This window comes from Chlorocebus sabaeus, chromosome 27, assembly GCF_047675955.1.
Source record: "Chlorocebus sabaeus isolate Y175 chromosome 27, mChlSab1.0.hap1, whole genome shotgun sequence".
Classification (NCBI taxonomy): Eukaryota; Metazoa; Chordata; class Mammalia; order Primates; family Cercopithecidae; genus Chlorocebus; species Chlorocebus sabaeus.
In genome coordinates, this window is record NC_132930.1 from 9,245,799 (window position 1) to 9,271,471 (window position 25,673).

General features: G+C 40.0%; 1 protein-coding gene across 16 annotated transcripts in view; it reads right to left on the reverse strand.

Moving 5' to 3' along the window:
* Nucleotides 1–25,673, reverse strand: part of LIMCH1 (LIM and calponin homology domains 1) — a 342,754-nt gene that overhangs the window by 204,494 nt on the left and 112,587 nt on the right. For all 16 annotated transcript variants that reach the window (XM_008017546.3, XM_038008594.2, XM_008017545.3 and 13 more), the window contains exon 2: nucleotides 3,122–3,192. In XM_008017546.3, the coding sequence (XP_008015737.3) occupies nucleotides 3,122–3,192 (71 nt within the window). The remainder of the gene's footprint in view (nucleotides 1–3,121; nucleotides 3,193–25,673) is intronic.

Sequence of the window (25,673 nt, forward strand, 5' to 3'; positions counted from 1 at the left end):
CAATTCTCCTGCTTTAGTCTCCTGAGTAGCTAGGATTACAGGCATCCGCCACCCGGCCTGGCTAATTTTTTGTATTTTTAGTAGAGGTGGGGTTTCACCATGTTGGCCAGGCTGGTCTTGAACTCCTGACCTCAGGTGACCCACCCACCCCGCCTCCCAAAGGGTTGGGATTACAGGCGAGAGCTACCGCGCCCGGCCAAACTTAAATACTTTTTATCTGTGTGACCTTAGCCAAGTTATTTAATCCTTTGTACCTCAGTTACTTTCTCTGTAAAACAGGTATAATAATATTCCTTAGAGACAACAGTTAAGTTTGAAAACAGGCTAGTCAGGGGAAAAAACAGACTCCAGGCCCAGAAGGTACCCTTCTGTTTGATGAAAATGATGAAGGTTTTTTTGGTTTGTTTCTTTAGACTCCTACAACAGCTCAGGAAATTTTTAGTGAACAAAGATGCTGGTGTCTCTACACAGTTGCTACCAACATTTAGAGTGGATCCAGCTTGGACAAAAAGATGAGCATTTGTTGAACAAAAGAAAGAATTCAACAATGCTGCTCATGTATTTGCCAACTGGGATAACACTGCTCCAAGATACCAACTGGGCTTCTATTTTGAATAACACAAAACTGGAAAGCATCAAATAACTTTTTAAAGCCTATATACTATAAAAAGCCCCATTCTAAGAAGAGCTAAACTGCTTAGTTTTCAAAATTTGAAATTGTAGAGAGTCCTTATATTTTTAAATGTTTCTGTGGTGTGGGGTAGCTATGAGTTAGAACTCCTAATCATCGTCATCCACTAAACTCTCTCCGGTTCTAGAGAGTGGTACAGTCTTAGGCATTCTAATCTAATCTCCAAAGACAGGTGTTTGACACCTGTGTGGCTCCACTGTCTGGGAGCCTTCAACTTCCTAAAATCCTCCATGCTGAGTGTCCCGGCTTTTGGCCCCCGCCATCAAATGATCCCACATTTTCAACAGAGTAAGTCCCCCCTTTTGCTAGTCTGGCCTTGGGGTACAAGTCCCAGAAAATACACCTGCTAATCTCAGTCTGTGGCAGCCTAATAGTCTCGACTTAGACAAAACCTAGCCATAAGCGTGAGGAAGAAGACTCTCTTCCTCCGTCGTCCCCAGCCACCATTGCATGCAGCTCCTGGGTCATGGTTTTGGTTCTCATTGCTTTGCAATGTCCATGCCTAGAAATTTGTGTGCATCTGGTTTCGCTGGCTCCTGACCCAGCTTTCTCTCAAAGGACCTAGCAGAGGATCATGCTACTGGCTTTCCTTGCCTCAGGCCTCCTATGTGGTTCATTCCACTTTAGCAAACTCTTTGCCGGGGCTGCTAGCTAGAGTCCCACTGAGGAAACAAGGGCTTGATCCCTAGTCCGCAGACTCCAAAGCTCATGCTCCCTCAAATACACCAGTGGGTCTAATTCCCTGTAATCAGAGGACTTAGACAATTTCATCCTACCTACCCAGGCTTGAGAATATAGCAGAGAAGTGGATGCCTACAAGAATCTCTGGAGCAAATGTTGGGTAAACAAAAATTGGACCAAAGACCCACTTCAATTGAACCAACATGGTCCACATAAATTAGATCAGATTTTAGCTAGTCTGTTAATATCTGGAGACAGCTAAGCCCAGAATCATGGGAAAAGCAAGTGCTAGAACAGAGGGAAAGAGTTCAGAGCCTGACTGGCTTGCATCCACTGAGGCGCTGAAGTAATTACAGCTTACCTAAGAGTTAAGCTCTGATTTAGATGTAATAATGAGAAAAGAGGTGGTGAGGGATATACGAGTAGGGTGGAGAGACTTCGTAGGAAAGAGAATATGGAAACATCAAATAGAAGATATACATTTTTCTTTGAAGAAAGAAGAGCAGGCAGGAGGCAGAAAAAAATGCTGACAAGGGCTGTATTGAGAGGTTCAACAAAATAGTCAATATCTGTACAGTGCTGCACAATCTTTGAAAGTGCCTCACTCACTCTATCCTTTTGAAGATCATAAAAAGCCTATGAAATAGAGTTATAAATTTTTTATTATTATTTTAGAAAAAAAATGAGACTTGAGGAGATTAAATGACTTAGGGGTAAAGTAAGAACATCAATCTCTAGTCCTAAGGCTCCAAACCCACACTCCTTCCATGTTACCACTGGATCCCAAGCAATATTCTGAAAGTTGTCAAAAACAAGAGTTTATTCTATGTCATTCCATTGAAATCAAGTATAAGAGAAGGCAAAACAGATCCTACTGTGATAGAGATCAGAACAGTGCTTGTCTCCAGGGGCTTGAGACTGAGTGAGAAGGGGCATGAGGAAACTTTTTGTTTTATATCTTGATTAGGGTATAGGTTACATACATGCACAAATCTTTCAATACTCATTAGATTGTACAGTTAGGAGCTATGTGTTTCACTGTATGTACATTTCACCTCAATAAAACAAAAATCAGTATTGAAATTACAGAACTTGTTAAATAAATGCAAATTTTGAAATCTTAAAATTTATGTCTATCCATAAATCTTGAAATTTATGTCTATACTTTATAAGTATGAAGGCTCTGCTTATTTTATATCTACAGCTACTTCACAGGCGCCCCGAATTCTTCGAAACACAAAAATTAAACACTGTAGTTATTGTTCACATTTAAATTTTGCCAACAGCACAAATTAAACATATTCAAAATACACCAGTGAAACAGGCAAAGTGAGGAACATTACCTGGCATGCTTTTAAGATGTTGTAAGTATATTGTGTCCACTTTTGGCACAAGCTGCTTTTGTTTGGGATTTAAATGGGGAGAAAAGTTTTACTTTTACCACAATTAGGTTCACTCTTACAATTACATGGGATCAAACTGATGCACAGTGAAAGATTATTGGAGCTGAGCAGCAGCTACCAGATGCGCTCTCTCTGTCTGTCTGCAGTTGCCACAGTCCCCACCACTCCCTACTGGAACACCAAGGCTCCCACACTGACTTGTGTTTCTTGTCCAGCCCAGTGATTTTTTGAGTTTCAGATTCAAACTGAATAAATTCAAAACAAAACACTAGAAGTCTTACAGCCAAACTGGATAGTATTAATGATGTTTTTTGAATAAAATCAACTGAATATAGGCTATACTTACTCGCAGAGGAGGATTCCATTTTCTAAACCTGTCCGAAAATCTTTATCACCAAAACTTCTGCCAGTTACTTGCTGCAAAAGAGAAAAGAAAAAGAGAGTATAAGTTTTTCTTTTTAAATTAAGAAGCCCAATCATATATATGTGTGTGTGTGCATGTGTGTGTGTATCTATACAATTATATATGTGTATATATGTATATGTGTGTGTATATAATTATATATATATATATATATATATATATATATATATAATTTTTTTTCAAGAACCTTGAAAAAACTGGTGGCATTCCAAGAATGGGGAAAATCTGTTAGGCCTGAATTTCCTTCCCATGTATAGCTTTGCCTAGATCAACTAAGGTTAAATTTAGACCATTTCTTTGAAGCCTTTTTTTCTATTTACTACCTTAAAAAGTATCTGCCCTTCCTGATAAGAATTTCTTACTTCTGGGGGTTTGGGCACAGTTAGTCAAGGCTACAGTCTCTTTCATCCAGAGGACCCACCCCACGCACACTTTCAAAAAGCCTGGGGAAAGCGCACCTGAGGATAAAGTCTCTATTTACTGAAACCTCCACGGACTCAGGGAGCAGAAGATATGGATGCCTAATCTCAAGGCACTAACATCAAGACAGGAAGATTAGAGTCAATATCCATTAATAATATGGCATAAAAGAGAAAAAATTGACAGCTGGGAAAGAATAATTGTCTGACAGCACAGGATTGACAACCACTCTTGGTGCCTCTGGCTCTCAGCAGCCCTGTGGCCTGGGCACCAGGGAGACATTTGTTCACGTGTTCATTCAGTAAATATTTACTGAGCACCTAAAATATACCAGGTAAGTATGTACACAGGCATCCCTCAATATCCATGGGGGAATGCTTTCAAAACCCATCTCAGCTACCGAAATCTGTGAATGGTTCAAGTCTCTGATAAAAAATGCTGTAGTATTTGCATATAACCTATGCACATCTTCCAGTATATGTTGAATCATCTCCAGATTACACTGCATAACATAATGTAAATGCTATATAAATAGTTGTTATACTGTATTGTTTATGAAATAATGAAAACAAAAACAGATGCTTTTTTTTTTTTTTTCAAATATTTTTGGTCCACAGTTGGTTGAACCCACAGATGTAGAACTCATGGATATGGAAGCCTGACTTGACTAAAAACCCTAAAGCAACCTCTAAAATAGCAAAATAAAGTTATAGCTAACAAACCAAGAAAGGAGATACAATTAATCATAAAAAATACTAATAATTTAAAAAGCAACAAAAAAGGGGAAGGGGAACAAAGAACAGAAGGAGCAAATAGAAAAAAAAATAGATTATAAACTTAAACCTGATCATGTCAATACTTACCTTAAATATAAATGGTTTAAACATCCCCAATTAAAAGACAGAGATTGTCAGAATGGCTAAAAAAGCAGGACCCAACAACTATATACTGCCTACAGAAATGCACTTTAAATATAAAGACACAAAAAGTTAAATAAAAGAATAAAACAAGATATACCATAACACTAATCAAAAGAAAGCTGGATTAACCATATATATATGGTTATATGTAAATCGTTGTTACACTGTATTGTTTGGGAAATACATATTCTTTTCCAGGAAAGTCTGATATAACTGTATATCAGACAAAGAAACTTTCATAACAAAAATAACAACAGAAATAAAATCATTGCTAATGATAAAGAGGCTCACTAATCAGGAAGATGTAAGAATCCTAAACATCCATACACCTAATCAAAAAGCTTCAAAATACACAAGCCAAAACAGATAGAACTATACAGAGAAATGGACATATCCACAAACAGAGTCAGAGATTTATATATCTCTCTTCAATAACTGACAGGACAAGTAGAGAGAAAAATCAATAACGCTATAGAAGACTTGACCAACGCTATCTACCAAACAGACCTAAATGACGCTTCTAGAATATTCTATGCTAAAACTGCAGAATGTACATTTTTTAAAGTTCACAGTGAGCATTTATGAAGACCGTCCAAATTCCGAGTCAGAACACAAATTTCAATACACTTAAAATAATTCATACAAAATATATTATCTGATTGCAATGGAATTAAATTCTAAGCTAACAACAGAAATATCACTGGAAAATCCACCAAACATTTTTAAACTAAATAACATAATTCTTAATAACCCATTGATCAAAGAAGAAATCAAAAAGAAATTAGAATGTATTTTGTAGTGAAAGAATATGGTAATATCAAAATGTATGGAAAGACACTAATGCAGTATTTAGAAGAAAGGAATGCCACAAAATGCCCATATCAGAAAAGATCATCTCAAATCAATGAATTGTGCTTTATCTCATCAAATTAAGGCCAAATTAAGTAGAAGAAAGGGGGGAAACTCAGGAGTGAAATCAATCAAATACAAAACTGAAAAACAATAGAGAAAAATCAAAGAAACCAAAAGCTGGTGGGGGGTTTTGTGAGATCAATAAAATGTAGAAACCTTTGGCTACATTAATAAACTCTTAGCCAATAAAATTGGTAACCCTTTTGTTTTTAGTCAAAAAAGAAAGAAGGCAGAAATTACTGACATCAAGAATGACAGCGATGACATTATTACAGATACTATAGATACTAAAAGAATAACAAGAAAAGTTATAAATTTATACCAATAAATTCATCAACTTAGATGAACTTGATAAATCCCTTGACACAAACAGCCATAATTCACTCAACAAAGACATAGATAGATAACGTTCTCACAAAGAAAATGTCAGGCCCAGAAGGCTTACCTAATAAACAGTACCAAATATCTAAGGAAGAAATAATGCAATTCTACACAAACTCTTCCAGATAATTGAAAAGGAAAGAATACTTCCCAATTGATTTTACTACGTTACTATTACCCTGATACCAAAACCAGACAGATATTATAAGACACATACATAAAATATGCCAAAAATGGTATTTCTTCACATTGGGAATCATATATGATTTTTACTTTACTTTTTAAATTTTTCAATATTTTCCTAAAGCTTTCTACAATATATATTACTTTAACCATCAGAAAAATCAAACAAGATTTTTTATTACAAATAAAACAGTCTAAAGAAGCTAAATGGTCTCAATTTTTCCTCATAAACCAAAGTTTAAATTCTATCATAAAACATGCTCGTTAACCACTCCCACTATGTAATGTCACAAACAATTTTTTTGTTAATATCCTCTCATTCTTATTTGAGGGACGGTAAGAAAATGAATTTTAAAAAGTCATTCAACAGTTTATGAATATCTAGTTTTCCCAAAATAAATTAAGAAATATCCCATTTAAAAAGTTAATATTTTAAACATAGACTTTAAACATGTTGTCATTTTTTTCCCAGAATCTGTCCATGATTTGTCTGCCACTGATGGGTCATCTGTCAGAATGATTTACATTTTGGAAACATCACTAATCCTCTCTGTAATACTGAACTTTGTTCACCAAGAAGTGATTAGAAAGGTTCTAAAACATTTTGTCATAAGTCTTTACATTTTTGTTAAAAGCATTATGTTATAGTGAAAACAGTGCCAACACTGAGAACCCAACAAAGTTTAGCTATATTTATTTCAGAATCTCTGGTTCACTTTACCTAGGCCTTTCTCCATGTATTGAGCAATGATAATGAGCAGGATCTAGAGATAGAACCACAGATGAACTGTGGCCACTGTGTGCAGGAAGCTCACCTATTGATGAGAAAAGCAATCTAAAGTCTTATGATAAATACAAGATAACGTAACTATTAAGAAAAAAAAAAAAAGTACCTTCGGAGGCCGAGGTGGGTGGATCACGAGGCCAGGAGATTGAGACCATCCTGGCTAACACGGTGAAACCCCATCTCTACTAAAAATACAAAAAATTAGCCAGGCATGTTGGCCAGCACCTATAGTCCCAGCTACTCGGGAGCTGAGGCAGGAGAACGATGTGAACTCAGGAGGAGGAGGTTGCAGTGAGCCAAGATTGCACCACTGCACTCCAGCCTAGGTGACAGAGCGAAACCCTGTCTCAAAAAAAAAAAAAAAAAAAGAATATAAAAAAATTGGTGCCCCACATACAACCTAAATTGCTCATTTACCATTTAAAATTATCCTGGCATGTAATGCATAGCCACTGAAAATTTTCAAGTAGGGATTGATATAATAATCTAAAAGTCAGTCTGCAAATCAAAAGTCCTCCAAGATATAGTCTGATCAAATTCAATTTCTTAGACTCCCAATTCTGGGAATAGGCACCATGTGTTTGCAGGAAGATGCTAGTTTCCATCACTGTTCCTCTTCCTCTGCTCTCTGTCATCCCTCTCCCATGCCCATTAGGTCCAAGCATGGTCTTCACACTGCTCTCCACCAATTCAAATGCCATCCATTCCATCTATTTAGGATAGATACACTTGGATCTTTGTTAGGAGGATCAACAGCTGTACAGACTGCAGAAATTCACCAAGGACCATGCCACTGAAAATTTGGTCCTTAGACCAGTAGCAGCAGCATCTTCACCTGCAATTAATATTAGAAACACAGATTCTCGGCCAGGCGTGGTGGCTCACACCTGTAATACCAGCACTTTGGGAGTCCGAGGCAGGTGGATCACAAGGTCAGGAGTTTAAGACCAGCCTGGCAAACATGGTGAAACCCCATCTCTACTAAAAATACGATATATAAGATTACAGACACTATATATATATATATATATATATATATATATATATATATATATATCAGCTGGACGTGGTAGCATGCGTCTGTAATCCCAGCTACTCAGGAGGCTGAGGCAGGAGAATTGCTTGAACCCAGGAGGCGGAGGTTGCAGTGAGCCGAGATCACGCCACTGCACTCCAGCCTGGCTGACAAAGCAAAACTCCATCTCAAAAGAAAAAAGAAAAAAAGAAAGAAAGAAACATAGATTCTCAATGCTTCCACTCCCTCTAAGAACTACTAAATCAGAAACAGCATCTTAAAAAGATTCCCATATGATTCCTATGCACAGTACATTTCACAAAGCCCTCACCTTGTATACTAAACTAAGCCAGCAGTTCAGAACCACAGAGAGAGGACCTTCCACTGTAGTCAGGATTTGGAATGGCCTGTCTCAACAACCCCTCTCAGCAACATCTTTATAATATGTTTACAATATCACACATTCTATATACTAACAATAAAGACTGCTAATTCCTGTTCCCCTCACGATAGCATAAGCCATTGCTATAAACAGCAAAACAGCTGCCAAGAATCAACCACCAGTACCAACAGTCCATTTGCAGGGCATATAAAAAGTGACTGCCTTCCCTTACTGTGCCACCCGGATCCTGACTGATAAAGGACTCTCAGTAACCTTCCAGACAAGGCACTGGGCAAACCATCAGCTCATGATCACTCTCCAAAGACACAAGGGCAGGATGGGAAGCTTAGCAGAATGGGAAACTTAGCAGAACGGGGAAGTTTAGCAGAGCTCTTAAAAAGAGCCTGAGATGGAAGTGATGAAGAGAGAGCCCAGGTTGAGAAGCATTCAGGGGACAGCAGGGGAAGAGCTGCATGCAATGTCAGGAGCACTTCATCAGCCCCCTAGATCCTGCTCTCTTACCCTCTTGATCCTTGCCCATTGATCACTTAATCCTTATAGCTCTATCTTTGCAGCTGTTTGGCCAAAATCTTAAGAGTTATGCTTGACCTCTATCTTTTTACACCTAACCACATCTATCAACAAATCCTGTTGATTCTCCCTTCAGAACTTAGCCAGAATCATTGCTTCTAACTGCCTGCATTCTACTGTCTTTTTCCAAGCCACTGTCACACCTACATAGGTCAAGAGTCTCCTAACTGGTCTTGCTGCTTCTACCCTTGCCTCCTGTCCATCTATTCTCAACCTAGCAGTCAGGATAATCCTATAAAATTAGATCATGCTACCATTCCACTCAGACCCCGCTCCCACCCCCATAGCTCCCCATCTCACTCAAGGTTAAGTGAAAGTTCTCATAGTTCCCTAATGGTGCTCAACATAAAACCAAACAAGTAAACATACAAACACACAAACTAATGGGCATGCATGGACAAAAACTACTGGACACCACTGTCTTAAAGGTGGGCATAATAAACTTCGATATATGTCTCCATTCAAGGGGACCCTCGGAAGTACTTACGGTGGCAATTATGTCACCAACTATGCCCTATATGCCTTTCAAGGAAGCCCAATACCAGATTTTTCTTGCTTTATGCTTTAGGATTAATTCACTAACCAAAATATTTCTTACAGGGACATGAAGATTAACGCAATCAATGAATGGATAATTCGCCAAAATCTTGATGATTTTAAAGGAAAAGAAAAGTGTTCCTCTACTTTAGCAGTTATACCAAAAGCAGAAGCAAGAGGAGATTTTAATGTGTGATCACACTATTTTATGGAAGTAATTATTGAGGAAGCTCATCTGTATCCTATTTCCTTTCCACAGAACTAAAAGGTAATTATGTTTCTAAGTTTGTCTATGTCAGTGGTACTGCTCTGAACCATCCAAATAAGAAACATGGGGGACTTTTAGAAAAAAACAAGTCTAATAAAGAAAACCACACAACTTTATGGCAACATTTTCACAGTGTGTTTATAATGTGATATAAAACATTGTATATCAGTATGCTCCACTCTGCTAATTTCTTTGTAACCATTGTTATTATGTAATCGCCATAAAAAGTCAAAGGCTGCCAAGAATCAGTCTCCCAGCCTGATCATTCCCATTTTTATATAAGGTATTTTATAAACATTTTCATTAATCTTTGGTTGTTTTTTGAAAGCAATCTGGTAGACAACTACAGTCCACTCACAAACTATCTATCTGAAGAAGAGTTTAAACAAATGTTGACAAACCCTATTATAATGATCTTAAGAGGAGATGCTGTTGGCTGATGAAATAAGGGTGCCTAGATTCAAGCAACTGGAACAAAATACTAGATTTAACAGATTTTGGCAATTTTTGAAAGACATGAATATTTTCCCTAAATTGTACAAAAGCAGGCACACTTTCAGAAGACCGTAATTTCCTCCTACAAACACCTCATTAGTTCACTGAAGATAATCTGTAGCTCATTATGCTTACTCTCTTCTGATTATATTTGACTTAACTCAAAAGAACATCTCTGCATATTTTATACCTAAATTGTGTAATAAAACAGAACAAAATTTATCTTACTTTTGACATTTTCTGAGGAATATACCCTTTGTGGGATTGCTAGAAACAATCGAATCAAAATTCTACAGAAGTGATTTGTAAACATTGATGAATCACACTCATCTAAGCCAGAATTAGAAATCAACCAATAAATCATTTACCAAATACCTGTTTTATGTCAGTCAGTGTAAAAGGTGTGCATAAGACCAAAATGACAAGATCTGGGCCCAATCCTGCAGAAATCACAGTCCAGGAAAAAAAATAAAACATTAGAAAACAATAGATTGATGGAAGAGATGTGTGGTTTTCAATAAATTTATGGAAGAGAGGCACACGAGCATGGAAGAAGCAATGAACACAAATTGCATAACTGAAGAAATAGTTGAATGACAACAGCTCACATTCATATCACTACCATACGCCCTCTCTGTTCTAAATGCTTGTCGCATATGAATTTATTTAAACCTCATAACAACTTTATGGTGTTTGACTATTGCTGACATTTTAAAGCCAAAGAAATCCAGGCACAAAAAGGTTAGGTAGCTTGCCCAAGGGCACAAAACTAGTGAATAATGGAGCCTGGATTTAACCCAGGGAACGTGTCTACAGAGTTGATGCCACAGTTAAGCAACCTTTTGTGCAGCATTTGAGCAAAATATTAGGTGAGGGCTGAAGAATAAACTCCCTCTCCTAAGACAGGGAAGGCCCTTGAGTGGCTGACATTTAAGTTGGTCCTGAGATGAGAAGGAATTTCCCAAGGAAGGAGATGAAGTAGAGCGCTCCAGGCAGATACAAAGACCTGTACAAAGGTTTCTTTGAACAAAGACCAAAAGCTCAAAAAGCTGAGCACAGGGGTCCCGGGAGGTGGGGATGAGAAGGGTGGTAGGTGGTGAGGTGCCAGAGTAGGCATGGTTGAGATGGTGAAGGACCTTGTGTGCCAGTACTACAGGTTACACCTGAACCCAGAGCAAAAGAGACACCCCAGGAGATGGGAGCAAGGGAGGTAATCAATTTCCCTATTTCCCATCAATTTCCTACTTCTAAAGAGATTCTTCCAGAATGACATTTTGCTTGTTGCTCCTAATTATCTATCCGTGGACTCTCCCAGCCCCATGTATAGCCAATGACCTCATGGTTGGAATTGCAATGAGAGAGAGACCATCGAGGAAGACTTTCCTTTAGAACCACCATCCCTGGCCCCACACACCCCCCGACAACATGCCATATTCACACCTATCTTTTCATTTTATCCTGCCAGAATATAAAGGCAGAAATATATTCTCTCCTTCCTAAACTGGGTTCCTCTATCAAAGCTCTGGGCCCTACCCCTTCTCATCCCTAGATCCTGCTTTTTTATGTCAACCCTATCCCTCTACCCACAGTATCCATCATTTCTCTACTGACAGCATGAGTTTCCTCTTTTCCTAAAAACCCTCATTCAATCCAGACCTTCAATCACCATCCTGTTCTTCTCCTTCCCGTCACAGCCCAAACTTCCTATATAAGTATCCTATACCCATTACCCTATCATCATAGCTTAGCCATCTGCAAGCTGTCCTCATTTAAGTCACTGAAAATCCTTGTACTCTCAGACCCCCAGCTAAATCATCTTAGGCAATTAATGAACTTGCACCAACCCTCAGCTTTCCTAATTAAGACATGCTAATAGAACCTATTCCAAAGGTTTACATGAAGAATAAATTAATGTCTCTAAAACCCAGACTACATTGCCTGCTCCATTGTAAGAGCTCAGGACATTCCATTATCATTATTGGCAGCAATAATAAAATTGTCACGGATCTCATTCTTGGTTTTTCCCTTTCCAGTCCTTTTTTCAGCTTCCTCCCTGATCTTAAATAAGGCCATGCTTTCCCAGCTCTCCTCTTTATATTCCCAGCTCTCCTCTTATATTCTAATATTGTCATACTGTCTAACCCAAAAGACATTTTTCTCATTTCATTGTAACATCGCAGCAGTATGACAGTCACCCTCTCCCTCCATTTTGGATCCCTTGCCTCTCCTAGTCTTCCCCACCAGCAGACACTCCTGATTTCCTTCTCCTTCCTTAAATAAATATTCCTTTCTCCATAGCCTTAGGGACTTCTATGTCATTCTCTTCCTAGCTGTAATTGCAAGCGTTTTTCTCCTCTTTTCGGGTCTCTTTTCTTCTCTCTGTACCACCCCCACCTCCTTCCCTGGATAGTCCCATCCAATCCTATGACTCTCTACAACTTACAGATGATGATAACTCACATTTTTACATGCAGTACTGATCTCTGGTCCAGAATCAAATATCCAATTTCTTAGTCAACGTCTCCACTTGGGTACCTAGGACTATTTCAGGCTGGGAACAGTGCCTCACACCTGTAATCCTAGCACTTTGGGAGGCCGAGGCAGGCAGATCGCTTGAGGCCAGAAGTTGGAGACCAGCCTGGCCAACATGGTGAAACCCCATCTCTACTAAAAATACAAAAATAAGCCAGGCATGGTGGTACACACCTGTAATCCTAGCTATTCAGGAGGCTGAAGCAGGAGAATTGCTTGAACCCAAGAGACCGAGGTTGCAGTGAGCCAAGATTGCACCATTGCACTCCAGCCTGGGTGACAGAGAGAGACTCGGTCTCAAAAGAAAAAAAAAAAAAAAAAAACTATTGCACACTAACATCAATACCAAAGTCTTAACATCTGTTCCCTACTCCAACCTGTTCCACCTCTGGTCTCCTCCATATCAATGAACAGCACTACCATCTCCCTCCCCCAGTAACACGGAGATACATTCAAATCACCAAGAAGAATAACATTCTCTACCCAAAATATATTTAGGTCTGTCCTTTTCTCTCTGTCTCTACACTATGACTCTAGTGTAGGCTCCCATCATCTCTCAGCAAGACAATAGCAGTTGCCACCTGAGGGATCTCTCTGCTTCCACTCCAGCCCTTCCACAAGCCATCTCCCACACAGCATCCAGGGATCTTTCTAGAGATCCATCCATGTCCTTTCTTTATGCTAAAGTTCAGGTTATACGCACAACCCCTGGATTTTATAGATGAGGAAAATAATGTCCTGGAAATCAGGTGACTCGCTCAACGTCATATAACTAGCTAGCAGCAAGGATGAGTCTAGACTCAGTTCTCCTTTTGCCCAGCCCAGGGCTTCACTGCCCCACCACGCTGCATTCTGAAGCCCAACTCTTCTTTCTGTGGCAGTTACACTGTTACACTTTCTTTAATAACAATAGTTCCCTATATCTATTCAGTTTGTGTTGGCAAAGAAACAACACAGAAGTCCAGGCCTGAGGTTATTTAATCAAAATTATCCAACCATAATTCCCTCCAGCACCAGTTCTGAGTGCTTAATATTGAGGATAATAAAATGCAATCTGCAGAATCCATTTATATTTTCATCATGTCATCAGAAAACCAGAAGGCACTGTTTATAGACACAGACTGACAGACTCTACAAAAAAAAATCTAATTAAGAATACAGCCGATGCTCAAAAGCACCCTGGGAGCATTAACTCCTTTGCTCGAGCCCTTGTATGATCTAGATGCAGAAAATGGGTCAGTCCAGAGATATGTGTGAGTGGGGTTTAGCAAAACTGTGTGTGCACATCCTTAAGTTGTCCTTGCCTTGCAAAAAGGAAGAACAGAAGCTGCACAGAAAGACAGACAACACTCAAAATGAGCTCTATCACAGCATAAAGCCTTAGTAACTGACTTGAGAGCAGGGAGAAGGAAGAGTCCAGAAAGAAAATGGACTAGTGGAGAGCTCATAGGCTACATGGGTTGCCTCCATTTCAAGGAGCAGAGATGTGCTTTGACCACAGTGTTATTGTTACCTGGGTATCATGTTGCTCCTTGAATAAATGTTTTAGTATTTGGCTTTTTTTCTTTTTTTTTTTTTTCTTTTTTGATGGAATCTCACTCTGTCGCCAGGCTGGAGTGCAGTGGCGCAATCTCAGCTCACTGCAAACTCCGCCTCCCAGGTTCAAGAGATTCTCTTGCCTCAGCCTCCCGAGTAGCTGGGACTACAGATGCGTGCCACCATGCTCAGCTAATTTTTGTATTTTTAGTGGGGACGAGGTTTCACCATGTTGGCCAGCATGGTCTCAATCTCTTGACCTCATGATCTACCCACCTCGGCCTCCCAAAGTGCTGGGATTGTAGGAGTGAGCCACCACGCCCCGCCAGTTCTTGGCTAATTTTGGCAAATCAGTGCATCTAACTGTCAGCTAGCCCTCAGCACAGTGAAGTATAAAACCTGTGAATTAGGCAGATCTACATTCCAATTCCAGGTCTGACACCTGAGAACTGGACAAATGGCTTCATTTCTCTGAGCCTGCTCCCTTTAAAAGATGGTTATGGAAGTCTGATTGACAACAGTCCAATTTTCAACCTGTTACAGGTTGGAAATCATGGGTAGGAACCATCTAATAGGATATTTAGTACTTACTGAGTGTGCAAAAATGGTAGTTCTATTATTTTTTTTCAAGCTTCATATTTAAGGAGAAGAAAATCCACAACTGGAGTGTCTAAATCAGGTGGCTGCAACTTTTGTTCAGAAATCCTGCCCAGGGGAGAGAAAATCTAGTTGAGGCAAATTTGCCACTTCAACAATGGATCCGGGTTTGTAAGTGCTGAGCACAAAATCACATGGGGAAGCCCATGTGATAACCTCCTACACACGTTATCTGGGTTAAATGAGACCATGAAGAAATAATCATGCAAATCCAAAAAATGACACATTGTATAAGAGAATTGGACTTCAAAAAGTTGATGTCATGAAGAAAAGTGGAGGGGTTGCTATTCTAGATAAGAGATTCATGAGACATAATGACCAATTGCAATGTATATTCCTTAATGAGATCCTACTTTAAAAGAATATTTATAATTAATGTTTTGGGCACATTTGGGGAAAGCTAAATATATGCTGGCCATGTGATGATATTAGGGCATCACTGTTCATCTTATTAAGAGTGATGCTGGGCGCAGTGGCTCACGCATGTAATCCCAGCATTTTGACAGACTGAAGTGAAAGAATTGTTTGAGGCCAATAGTTTGACCAGCATGGGCAACACAGTGAGACCCCACCTCTATAAAAAACAAAAAAAATTGGCCGGGTGTGGTGGTGCATGCATGTAGACCCGGCTACTTGGGAGGCTAAGGCAAGAGGATAGCTTGAGTTGGAGGCTACAGTGAACTGTGATCACAGCACTGTGCTCTAGCCTGGAGGACCAAGTGACACACTATTTTGAACAAACAAAAAAGAGTGATAATGCCATGGTGGTTATATAGGGGAGTGGTCTTGCACTTTGGAGATGCATACTAAAATAAAGGGAAAGAGTTTTGACATCTATAATTAATTTTGAAATGACCGAAAAAATACGAGAGTGGTATGTGTGTGTAGGGGACAAATATAGAAAATGCTAACAATTGTTGAAACTAGATGGTGGGTATATGGGTCTATTTGAACCAATCTCCCTCCCCTCCTCTTCCATCCCTTTTCTTTTTCTTTCTTTTGAATGTTTCAAAACATTCATAATAAAATGTTTGGGGGCTAGGGCTAAAAGTAGTTCAACAGCACAGGGAAAATACTCAGGTCAACAACCTATCCAGTGCCACCTCATTAATTTCTAGGAGTTTTTCATATTTATTTTCTCTAATGATACTCATTTTCCAGTTCACTATCGGTCACTACATTTATGTTCAACTCACTCTTCACCTGCTTACTACACAGAAATGGCACTTACTAGCCATTAAATCGACATGACGTTACCAATGAGGATGGGAAGGAAGAAGGGGTTGAGCCCCTTGGCTTCCAGAGTTCAGACAAAGAACCAAAACTAGAGGCTCTGCCAAGAACACACAGTCCTGTAACAGTTGTAGAGCTGTCTGAAGAAGTGATCAATTTCACTATTTGATATTCTAATAACTGGATAATGTTTAACTAAGAATCCAAAGTAACCACAAAACTGTTGTATGTAGCCAATTCTTGGCATTTAAAAAGGCATCAAACTCAAGTTAGGAAACTACTAGAATTCACCCAAACAAGTTATTAGATTACCAAATGAAAATAAAACATGGTGAAATGCTCAGCATAAAGACACAACGATCACAGTTCAAGCAGCCTATCCTTTAAAAGGGCTTGACTTGGGCAACACAACGATCAAGAAAAGCAAGGAAGTGATCAACAGAACATGAGAAGAGTGATTTTAGGAAGGAAGGAAGGAGTGATCATTGAGGGATAGCAACAAATGCGCTTCCAGGGTGGCAAAATACTAATTTTTGATTTGAGTAGTCATTACAAGACTGTTCACCTTAAATGATTAGCTAAGCTATGTATTTGTTTCATGTAATTCTCTATACTTGTGTTACATTTTATAATGAAAAAGGTTTTACAGGGAACTGGAAAAATATAGCATAACTTGCACAGTAGCTCAACTCCCTTATTTTTCCCTCTTATAAAAAACAAAGGTATTTTTTCCATTTAGTTTTACTCAGAAAAGACTGTAGTGAAAAATGCTACTTTTAAAAGCTGTTTAGTTCAAATATTACAGAAATACATCTTCATCCATCTACTAATATTTCTCAAGTCCACCATTAAGATGGTAGCTGTGATCCCCACATGCCTACTTCATGGCATATGTTTAAATTAACACAACTTCTGGACAAAGGAACCAATATACTGTGTGGTTTTAGGAGGAAAACCCATCATCTTCTAAGAGTTTGTTATCTGAATGGCTCTCAGTGGCACTTGGGGCTGGGACTGATCGTAGTGCCCCTCACCCCTATCCTCTATCAATGGTTTTTTTGTTCGAATCACATAGCTGTGTAGCAACGCCTAGTCAGGATTGGCAAAAACCAAGTCAAGACAACTGGGCTCTAGCCACAGTTTTGCTAATAACCAAGGGCTTTCAGCAAATTGCTTCATTTTCTAAGATTACTCTGCACGAATCTATAGGCTCTTCTGAACCCTCTTCTAATCTAGCTTGTCACCTCAAAATAATGATGATGATAATAGCAGCATCTTGTATTGAATCTTTATCAACTCATTTACTCCTCAGCACCCGGTGTGGTTGTCAGAGCTACCACGGCTGGTTACACAGGCTGTCATATTGGGGCAAACACACAGCCTGAGCTCTCTTTGCTAAACTACGCAAACTCCTCTGAAGGAAGAGTCCTGTTTTCCTAATTCACATAAAGCTACTGTCTGTACCCAAGCCATAGAGTCCACCCTGGGGAGCTGCCTTTTCTAATTTACACAAAAGTGCTCAGTGGGCTATCAGGAGCCTGGATATAAGCATTATTATTATCCCTGCTCTCCAGATGAAGAAACAAAAGTACAGACCATTAAGTAATTTGCCCAATTTCCTATAGCTAGCAGGTGGCAGACCCAGGATTCTAAGCTGGGCAGTCTGGCTCCTGACCTGCGCTCCTAGCCAGTGTGCCATGTTGTCTAAATATGTTGCTGATCTCCTCCTATTATCAGTGGAGTTGCAAAGAAAGATCAGACTTCCACTGCCTATGCCACCTTCTGCTCTCTTCAATGTGCCTTTTCCTCAAAATGTGTAGTAAGAAAATAAACCCCCAAATCCAGAAAAACATCAACACATCTGTGCATTTATTATCAATTCACTCATCACCACAGGGGTGAAATAATAACAATCTTTGTCAGGTCCCTGGATTTTTATCTTTGTTTTTAAAAAATCATCACAAGTACCCAGATAATTCAGCTTGAAATAATCCTATATACAACTCAGTCCCCTATGGAATGAAAAATACATATCCATTAAGGGGGGGTGGAGAGGAACAGAAGGAAGGAAGACAAGATGCCTCATTTAATACCATCAGGCATTTCTGGAACAAAATATTTCCCTACTTATCTTCCTTTGGTTCCTTAGACTTATAAATAATGTATTATGGCAGGAAATCTGTTCTTTTGGCTGGTTTGTGATACAGACAGCAGGTGGTAACCCAGCCCACTAAAATGCCATTCATCACTGAGCCTTGTGATGCGGACTGTGGTGTTGCCCAGCCAGAGGCAGCGCAGCCTTCTTGGCCTCCACAGGAGTGAACCTTGCTCAGGCTCTGTATCTGGCTCTCCTTACCTCCACCTCCACAAACAATGCCCACAGCAATGAAGAACAAGTGCTGTCTCCAGAGTGTTACCAAGAACTCTAAGGCAACAATGCAAAACTGGACTATCCTCTTGAAATTAAAGAAAAAAAAAAAAGCAAGGTTATTCTTTATAGAACTAATAGGTGAGAACCATGTTTAACCAACCAACAATGGGAACTTGTGGCCACACACCATTAACCAAAAGACTGGGGAAATGAAGAAAGGAATAAAGATATAAAAGGCAATTGTGAGGGCCAGGTGCAGGAGCTCATGTCTGGAATCCCAGCACTTTGAAAGGCTGAGGCAGGAGGATCACATGAGCCCAGGAGTTCAAGGTTACAGTGAGCTATAATGCCACTGCACTCCAGCCTGGGCAACAGAGCAAGACCTTGTCTCTAAAAATAAATAAATAAAAGGCAATTGTGTTATTGTTAAAACACTCACTATGTTCTAAAAGTTCCTTGATTGTATTTTAAAAATTATTTTTAATGTCATTTTTTTGTGTTATTTTACTTTAAATTCTGGGATACATGTGCTGAATGCGCAGGTTTGTTACATAGGTATACACATGCCATGGTGGTTTGCTGCACCTATTAACCCGTCATCTAGTTTTTAAGCCCCACATGCATTAGGTATTTGTCCTAATGCTCTCCCTCCCCTTGCCCCCGACTCCCCACAGGCCCCAGTGTGTGATGTTCCCCTCCCTGGGTCCATGTGTTCTCACTGTTCAACTCCCACATTCTTTATAATCAACTCATCCTAAGAAATGGCCTAGGACTAAGGGTGTTCTACTAAATGTTTAACAACCAGTTAACATGGGAATAGGGAGATTCCTAATGTACACCATTTGCCAACTTCTGTGGTTTCAATATTCCCACCTCAGCTGAATTCATGCTCAACCTGGTATCACTGAATGCAAAGTAGGGAAGAAACAGACACAATCCCTTCTTCCCAGCCATATGAACTGGCTCCAGACCCCTACTGCAAACTCACATTCTGTATGACATACATTATAGGACTAAGAGTTAATTCAATTGCAGTGTTCCAACTGTATTATAATTTCTGAATATTCATGAAATTGGAGAATTTTATCAAATAATGATTGAAAACAAAGCATGTAACTATATAAACATTCAGATACTTCTAAACTTGCATATACTCTTATTTGTAAACAGTCAACATCTTATAGAAAGACATAAGTACTTGAATAATGTAAACTAGCATCCTTTCAGATGGCTGTTTCTGATTTCCTGGCTACAAGTAGGCAATAGAAAACAAAAGCAAAGATCTCTACTAAACTCCTGAAAATTGTCTCTCGGTGCCTGGTTTATTTCATTTAGCACAGTGTCCTCTAGGTTCACTCATATTGTCCAAATGACAGAATTTCCTGGCTTTTTTTTTTTTAAAGGCTGAATAGTACTCCTTTGTGTATATATACACCACATTTTTATCTGTTGTGAACACTCTGTTGTTTCCATATCTTGGCTATGGTGAATAGTGCTGTAGTCAACATGGGAAAACAGACATCTCTTCAACACACTGATTTCATTTCCTTTGGGTATATGCCCATTGGTGGGATGCTGAAGAATATGGTAATTTTATTTTTTAGTTTTCAAGGAACCTCCCTACTGTTTTCCAAAATGGCTATGCTAATTTACAATACCAGCAACAATGTACGAGGGTTCCCGTTCTCCAGATCCTCACCAATGTTTGTTATCCTTTGTCTTTTTGATAACAGCCAATCTAACAGGTGTGAGGTGATATCTCATTGTGGTTTTAATTTGCATTTTTCTAGTGATTAGAGGTGTTGAGCATATTTTCATATATCTGTTGGTCATTTGTGTGTCTTCTTTTGAGAATAGTCTATTCAGGCCCTTTGCCCATTTTTATTTTTATTTTGAGATGCAGAGTCTCACTCTGTCACCCAGGCTGGAGAGCAGTGGTGCGACCTCAGCCCACTGCAACCTCCGCCTCCTGGATTCAAGCGATTCTCCTGCCTCAGCCTACCAAATAGCTGGGACTACAGGTGCCTGACATCATAACCAGCTAATTTTTGTATTTTTAGTAGAGACAGGGTTTTACCATATTGGTCAGGCTGGTCTCGAACTCCTGCCCTTGTGATCCACCTGCCTCAGCCTCCCAAAGTGCTGGGATTACAGGCATGAGCCACCGCACCTGGCCACCCACTTTTGTTTTTATTTTTATTTTGAGATGTGGAGTCTCACTCTGTTGCCCAGCCTGGAGTGCAGTGGTGCAATCTAGGCTTACTGCAACCTCCCCATCATGGGTTCAAGCAATTATCATGTCTCAGCCTCCCGAGTAGCTGGGATTACAGGTGTGCACCACCATGCCTTGTTAATTTTTTTATTTTTAGTAGAGACGCGGTTGTTCCACGTTGGCCAGGCTGGTCTCAAAATCCTGACCTCAAGAGATCCTCCTGCCTCAGCCTCCCAAAGTGCTGAGATTACAGGCATGAGCCACTGTGCCTAGCCATTTGCCCATTTTTAAATAAGGTTATTTATTTTCCTGTTACTGAGTTGTTTGAGTTCCTTATATATTTTGGACATCAGCCCCTTATCTGATGTATGATTTGCAAATATTTTCTCTCAATGTGTGGGTTGTCTTTCCATTCTGTTAACTGTTTCCTGTGCTGTGCAGAAGCTTTTAAGTTTGATGCACTCTCATTTGTCTACTTTTGCTTTTGCTGCCTGTGCTTTGGGGTCATATCCAAGAAATCATTTCCCAGACCAATGTCATGGAGTTTTCCCCTATGTTTTCTTCTAGTAGTTTTGTACTTTCAGGTTTTACATTTAAGTCTTTAATCCATTTTCAGTTGATTCTTGTATCAGGGGTGGGAAAAACGCCCCGACCTAGACTCTTGATTACACTGCCAGGGAGGTGATCAGTAGAATTAGCAAAACAGACCAGTTGCTATTTTACTGCTAATTGACACAGGGATCTGTTGTTTGTAAAAGAGAGAAAAGACTAATGCATTTTCCAACCATCAACAGCTCTGTTCTTTCTCTGTTTTGTTAAATTGCTGCCTGCTGCCTGAGTCTCTTCAGCCTCATCCATTATGTAACATGTTGGTAGTGATGGGACCAGGATGTACCATTGCACACAATGACAAACCTGAGCAAAGCCAAAGAAACAGACCTAACATCTCCAAGAACATGCAGTAAACAGCACACACCTTTCCTCTTTCCACTCTTGGTATTGGCAGGTCCTTAAAAGACCCACACTCACATCAACATTTACCAAGTGGTCATTTTATGGCACTGGGAGGAGCTAAAATGCAGAGGCAATATCTGCTCTTCACCTCTTGTCTTGCATGGGATTACATTATTATTTCACAGAGATTGGCCTTCGCATTTATTCTCTGGCCTACCGAGGAGGAAAAAAAAATGCTTACAGCAGCATTTCACAAAGTGTTTTCTGCAGAATCCGAGCTCCACGGGATGTTAAGAGATGTGATGTGGAAAGAAGGGTCCATGGTCAAGTAAGCTTGGGGAATGCTGCATTTTTAAAAGAGTTTTGTTTTGTTTTTTAACTTTGAACTTCTCAGTGCCAACAATATGCTAATGAGATTCTCCAGAGGGGGATAAAATACTGTTTCCCTATCTGTCTAACCAAGACCACTTTGCAGGAAAATTATCCAATGGGTGGGATCAGTGTTCTGTGGAACTTGCTTTAGGAAACTGGGTTTCTGGGAGGCCGAGGTGGGCAATCGCTTTAGCCCAGGAGCTTGAGACCAGCCTGAGCAACATGGCAAAACCCATCTCTAGAAAAAATACAAAAACTAGCCAGGTATGGTGGCATGCACCTATAGACCCAGCTACTTGGGAGACTGAGGTGGGATGGTCACTTGGACCCAAGAGGCAAAGGATGCAGTGAGCCATGATCGCACCACTGCACTCCAGTCAGGGTAACAGAGTGAGACCCTGTCAGAAAGAAGGAAAAACAGAAAGTAGGAAGGAAAGAAAGAGAGAGAAGAATGAAGGAAGGAAGGAAAGAGAGTGAAGGACGGAAGGAGGGAGGGAAGGAGGGAGGGAATGAGGGAGGGAAGGAGGCAGGAAGGGACAGAGGGAAGGAACTGGCTTTCTGCAGAGTTGGCAAAATCATGGCTTCAGGGGCCAAACAGGCTCCTACATGTATCATTTGGCCTTTGCTGTACTGGCACACATGGTACTTTAAAAAAATGTGCATAAGCCACTAAAATTTTAAAATTCGAAGAGCTAATATTTAAGCAAAAACAAACAAACGGTTTTTTAATGGCTTCTCTTGAAAGAAAGAAAAAGCGGACTTACAGGGCAATACTACCCACACAACACTACCTACAGATGTGCTTGCCCCGTGCAGAATCTTTTAAACCATAAAGGAATTAAAACTGCACACCACATAAGGCATCCAGTTTATAGCAAAGTTAAGGAAAGAAAAGTAACAAGTGCACTTGTGTGTAGATGTTCAAGAGAAGTGAAACAAGTCCGGTAAGAGTGGGGTATTGAAAAGGGAGGGCTTCCAAAAAGGTGGGCTGAGCTCAGATGGGCAGGAAGAAAGGAGTGTGTGCAGAGCTAAAGGAAGCTCCAGGAACAAACATACATGGCTGGAATTAGTAAGTCAAAAAGATGGATCACAGCCTGCCTCACAATACAGATACAACACACACACACTTGACTTTTTAATTTGAAACTGAATTGAGGAACATAGCAGTCAGGAATTTTAACAATTATGCAACTCTAAGACATGGACAGGGCCAAATCCAGCCATTTGGCCATTAAATCCAATCTCTAGGAGGATAAACGTTGGATACTTCTTAGATATATGACCAAGTAATTCCCCAAACAATTTTCATCAAATGCCAGGTGAAAAAGCAATTACGGCAAGAGCCTCGTCAGTGCCATGGACGTGGGGAGCAGGGCCTCCAAGAGCCAGTGAACTAGTTCAAAAATAATTCTGGAACCTCAGAGATCCTATTACTAAGAAGCAGAAATAGATTTTCAAGTCCTTGCTTTGAAATATTAAGCATTGTTCCACTCTGCTCTTTCCACCATCCTCAAACTTTTATTAAAATCAGTTCAAGGTGAGTCAGCTTCTAAAAGCTTCTAAAACAAAGCTTTGCTGTGCCCAGACACACGATGCATAGTAGTTGAACTTCACCACAATGTGACTAGCACAATATTTTTTAATACAAAAATATTTTCTTGTTAGCAAGTTAGAGCTAACACATGATAGCTCAAACTGTATTCGTTAATCTGAGTTGAGATCTAATTGTTGCTGTTCTACAATTTCTGTTATTTTTCACATGACTATTTTAAGATTTCTACTAACAATTCAAAACCCCAACCTCTAGACATGATTAGTCTTCCATCTACATTAAAAAAAAAAAAAAAAAAAAAAAAAAAAAAGTCTTAGTTTGGAAAGACTGGCATCCTCAGACACAAAAACAATTACACTTCAAAGTCCTGGGAGCTACCAGTACCTTCCCTAACCTTTGTAGTTACTTTTTTACCTCTCCACAAGAATTGCCTCTCTCTCTTTCCAAGTTAAGTGCTTTTAACCCACGGCCTAGAGGATAGAGACAGAAATAAGAGAGAGAACGAAATATGTGGTCAGCGACCACTAGATGAAATCACCCATGGAGTGTGCAAGAGAAGAGGTCCAAGGACTGAATCCTAAGGCCAGCCAACCATTAGGTCAGAAAAGATGGAGAAAAGATGTTTGAAGAGAAGAGGCGTGGTTAATAGTCTAAACTGTTAAGGGGTTGTGTAAGATGAGAACTGGGAATTGTCTGCTGGATCTGGGGCAATAAAAGACACAGGTAACCTTGACATGAGCAATTTCTACAGAATGGTGGGGAGACGTGTACACTGGAGTGGATAAAGGAGGAACAGCATAGTCAACTCTCTGAATGAGTAGAAAAGGAGAAGTAGCTGGAGATGGATATGTAGGGAGAGCACATACTAAAGGAATGACCCCGTAGAGAAAGAGAAGTCCATCACGTAGGAAAGAGAGAAATGACAATCGCAGGAACAAAGAGCAAATCTCTGAAAGATGTAGATCACAAGGGTAAGGTCTAGCCTTACACATGAGCAGGGAGAGATCATCCATTGCAAAGGAAGGAAGACAGAGTAAATGGGTACAGATGCAGGGCAGATGGTAAATTTGGTGAGAAGATGAGCAGTTCTCTTCAGATTGCTTTTAGAAGTGATCAGTTGACAATGCTAAAAGGAGAATGGTGTCGGAGGTTTGAGGAAAGAAAAAGGTGAAGAGTGAGGACGGTGATATATGGGTAGTGGGTAAGTATGGGGTGCCCACTGGATGTTCCTTTCCTCCTTCTGCCTCCTTCAAGAACCCTGGCCACTACAGTTATTATCCATGAACACAAAATCCCATAATTATGCTCAAAGATGAGCCTGATTGCTTTAAAACAAAAATAAAATCTTGGCCAGGCACGGTGGTTCACACCTGTAATCCCAGCACTTTGGGAGGCTGAGGCGGGCAAATCACAAGATCAGCAGTTCAAGACCAGCCTGGCCAATATGGTGAAACCCCGTCTCTACTAAAAATACAAAAATTAGCCGAGCGTGGTGACAGGCGCCTGTAGTCCCAGCTACTTGGGAGGCTGAGGCAGGAGAATCACTTGAACCAGGGAGGCAGAGGTTGCAGTGAGCCAAGATTGCGCCACTGCACTCCAGCCTGGGCAACAAAGTAAGATGCCATCTCAAAAAAAAAAAAACCTCAAAACCAGCTATGACATAATCCTAAAAAAGGTTGTTAAAACTAAAAAGAAATTGTTTCCTGTTGGGATTCAAATAAATAAGTAAACAAACTACCTAACTAAAAAGAAAGCTTTTCTGGAATGTGTGCTGCTGGTACTGCCTTGGACACTATGAAAAATGCCTATGGCTGCAAGCACAGCCAGCAGCGCGCACTGAGAGTCACCTTCCTCTCTCACTTTGACAAGTACATGGAAGTCACTGATGCCACAGAGGGACATTCCAGAGAAGCAACACTTCAAAAGACTTTGGAAACCTATTACTAACTGAAAGAGGGAAGCAGCAAATAGACCAGCATAGTATGATTTCTGAGTTGTAACCACACTTCTATATGCTAGAAGAACATAAGAGATTTGTTTCCCTTGAAGAAGCAGCCAGATCAACAGAAGGGGAGGAATGTCAGTCACTCAAATGTGCTTGGCTTTATTTCAGCTGTTGTGGGAGGTGGGGTTTAAAAGCATCAGTGTCCAGCTACCAGGAGGC